The sequence below is a fragment of the Oryza brachyantha genome, chromosome 9 (genome assembly GCF_000231095.2).
Source record: "Oryza brachyantha chromosome 9, ObraRS2, whole genome shotgun sequence".
Lineage (NCBI taxonomy): Eukaryota > Viridiplantae > Streptophyta > Magnoliopsida > Poales > Poaceae > Oryza > Oryza brachyantha.
In genome coordinates, this window is record NC_023171.2 from 5,908,062 (window position 1) to 5,911,524 (window position 3,463).

The 3,463-nt window shown below is 45.9% G+C and overlaps 1 protein-coding gene across 1 annotated transcript; it reads right to left on the reverse strand.

Annotated features, from left to right (window-relative positions):
* Window positions 1-383: 383 nt before the first annotated feature.
* LOC102706036 lies at window positions 384-1,802 on the reverse strand. Its single transcript, XM_006661037.1, has 2 exons — window positions 1,388-1,802; window positions 384-1,342 (listed from the first exon to the last, which is right to left on the reverse strand). The coding sequence occupies exons 1-2, from the start codon at window positions 1,800-1,802 to the stop codon at window positions 384-386; spliced, it is 1,374 nt and encodes a 457-aa protein (XP_006661100.1).
* Between the last annotated feature and the right edge of the window lie 1,661 nt (window positions 1,803-3,463).

Below are 3,463 nucleotides of genomic sequence, written 5' to 3' on the forward strand. Positions count from 1 at the left end.
GAATAATACACAGAGCATCCCAAAATCAGGCTTGATTTTCAAGCAACATAACCTAAAAAATACTGATGCAGTTCTTTTTTTTGAAAAAGAACATGACATAATCCGTAGATACTAACCATATACCCTAAAAACAGCGTGTGCCGATTACACTCATATTATTACTAGTCTGAAAGCAAATGCTGAAGGATGAAAAAAGAACTCCTAAATAAACACTAAATAAAACTTCTAAAAATACAAATACGTCGGCAACTTACGTAGAAGCAAACTAAGCATGAATCTACTATGTTACAAGGATGAGCCAAATTAAGTTAATATCACAAGGTGGATCGACAGCCTTCAAGAAACAAGTCGGGCACAAGATTGCGTCCACCCCTTGCCCTCTCTCATGCGTCGCCTCCGTTACGATAGTAGCTCTTCAAGGTATAGATGGCCAGGAGAAGTAGGCAGGCTAACCCAACCGCGACAGCATAAATGGCGGCCATCAGCATAGGGTTGCGACGCAGCAGCGCCATGCACCTAGTCGTGCGTTTCTTGGACATTCGCTCCAGGTCCTTCCTTGCGTTGTGCAGGTAGTTGTGTTTGGGCTCGTCCAAGTCGATGGTGATACCGCTGCACAGGCTGGCCAGCATGTTGGCGACATCGATATCGTTGGGCATGAGGTGCACGATGATACCCATCCTCACGAGGAGCGCGACGTCGCTCGCCGTGCCGGCGATCTGCGACAGGAAGATGCAGTAGGCAGTGACGTGGCTGCCGAGTTTATCCGGGTTGTGCTGCTCCAGCATCATCAGGTTTCGCAGGACGGTGTACGTGTTGTTGTCCACCAGAAGAGACGGGATGCGCAGCGTCAGGCCATCGAACCTCACGTCCAGAATGGACCGGGCGCCGCCGTCAATGAACCAGCACCACCACTTCTCGCTGGCGCCGTGGTCGAGGTGCCGCTTCCTGAAGATCACTCCGGCGGCATGGTAGTAGGTCGCCGCGTGCCAGCGGTACGTGATGGCTTTAGATTTCCGGCCGCTGTGGACCTGCGCAACACTACTACTGATGCTGCCGTCGTTGTGGGGCTGAAAGTGCATGTACAGCAGGTGATGCAGGTGCCAGGGATCGACGAGCGTGTCGTTGCGAATAGAGTAGCCGAAATGTTGGAGCAGTCGCCGGACGTTGGTGAACAAGGTGTCAGCGACCACACTGGACGGCATGCTGCTGTCACCATGGAGCACCTTGTGGATCTTCTTGAGGACACAGAATGGTATCTGGTTATCGAGTAGGTAGAAGATGTCGCGCACCAATTCCATATCGTGCATCGCGCTCCCGGTCTGGCTCGCCGCCGGCGCCGAGCCTGTGCTGTGGCTCCACCGTGGGCTCTCCGCCGGGCTGCCAGCGCCGGCGCAGCAGTGAGGGAGCACGAACTTGGCGAGTATGTAGCCGCCGTCGAGCAGCAGCATCTGCACAAACTCCTCACTGCTCATGTCATGGGCGCGGTCCAGGTAATGCTCCCTCGCTTCCTTCTCGACGGAGCTGACCGCGCACAGTAAACTTTTCAGCACGGCAGGCTTCTGTCCGTCCTCCACCTGGAGCACCTCGTGGAGGGTCGCCTTCTTCTGCTGCTCCATCGAGCTGAGCGGATCGTAGTGGTAGGGGCCGATGCTCATCACCATCGGGCTTTGTCGCTGATTTAGTAACGGGATCTTGCACCCGCATTGGTTGCTCGCTGTCTCGTCATGCTCACAGTTGGTCATCAGCTCGTTGACTATAGCTTCTTCATCGATTGCTATGCCTTCATTTCCTGAAAATTTCATCCAGTCAGTGTGGCCATGGCATTTATAGCGGCAGATCATGTGTTAGATTATGCCTCAAATATACTAGTACAGTCTAATACTAGTCCTACACCGCGTTCGGCACTTCTCCTAGTAATCCTAGATTTCTTTTTTTTTCGCACACACATTTCGCAAACTGCTAAATGGTGTATTTTTTATCAAAAATTTTTATAGAAAAGTTGTTTTAAAAATCATATTAATCTATTTTGTATTTTTAATAATTAATAATTAATTAATCATGTAGTAATATATTACTATATTTTCCGCGCCGGATAACTAACCCCTCCCTCCCAACATGCCGAACGCGCACCTAGTACTAGTAATAGTCATACCACTTGTTAGGAAAATTGACCATATCGAAAACACATAGGAGACACGAAATTTAAGGTGTAAACCCTTGCAGGAACCACGAGCGTCAACCGGCAATAACTATTCCGAGTTGATGATTACAACGCATGGGAATACATCGGGCCATGGTTTTTTCCCACGAGGGTTTTCACGTTAAATTCCATGTGTCCGCTGTGTTTTCAATCTGATCAATTTTACTAACAAGTGGTTGTTAACACCAAAATTTGAAGCATAATTTTAAAGCATGAGTTCTTATACTTTGAAACTGGGGGCATGTGTTAATACCAAAATTTGGTAAAATTTCTTATAGGATTCGGATAAGGAGAGACGCAATCACCGATGAGAATTTTATCCGGAAGAGTTCGAATTCAACAGGGAATCATGAAGACCAAGGCATGGTGGCATAATTTTATATACTAATTAGAGTTAGTTTAGAATTTTTCCTTCACCTCTAAGAGAGTCCGATCGAGACTTGCTATTTTTTTTATCTATTAAGAAACAGTGTCGTACTCAATAGGAATTAGAGATAGAGTCCAAGTAGGATTTGTTATTTCATTTTATCTATTAGAAATCGTGTGTTGTGTCTAATATGAACTCGTATCCATCCGTGGGTATAAATATGAACTCGTATCCATCCGTGGGTATAAATATGTATGCACGGCGTCATTGTAAATCATCTACTTCTATATGATATAGATCAATTACTCTCGGCGTATCGCCACCCTTTTCACCAAGGTTTCGTCACCGGCGGAACATGGCACCTGACAAGGGGCTGGATCGCTTCGATCTCCTGTGGAGGGGTAAGTCCTATGTTCCGCCGGTCCACGGTAATAGAATCGGCCAGATTAGAACTCTCTCGGTTCGGTCCGATCTTCTAATCTACTTGTACGGTTGCTAGTTATCATATCAGTTTCAACTCAGGTTACTTTCGTATCTTGAGTTGATTTGGTCGACCACTTTAGGTGATTTATATTGGTTTGATATTTGCTATTTGACATATTCAATTTGATACTATCTTGGCTCGGTCTGATCTATTATATTACGTTTATTAAATAGTTTATATCAAATGAACGTATCTAGCTCATTGTTTTATCGGAGTTCCAGCCGATAAGTTATCAGTCATCGACTCATCAGCTTGACAACGATCTAGATCTATTTAGTATTTAGCCTGATATTGCTAGGCGTAGTCTTGAACTATCTCGGTTTGGTCCAATCTTCTAAGATTATTCCTAGTAAGTCAGGCTAGATATTTTATAGATCTTGATTGACCGCCGGTCGTTTATAACCTATGATCT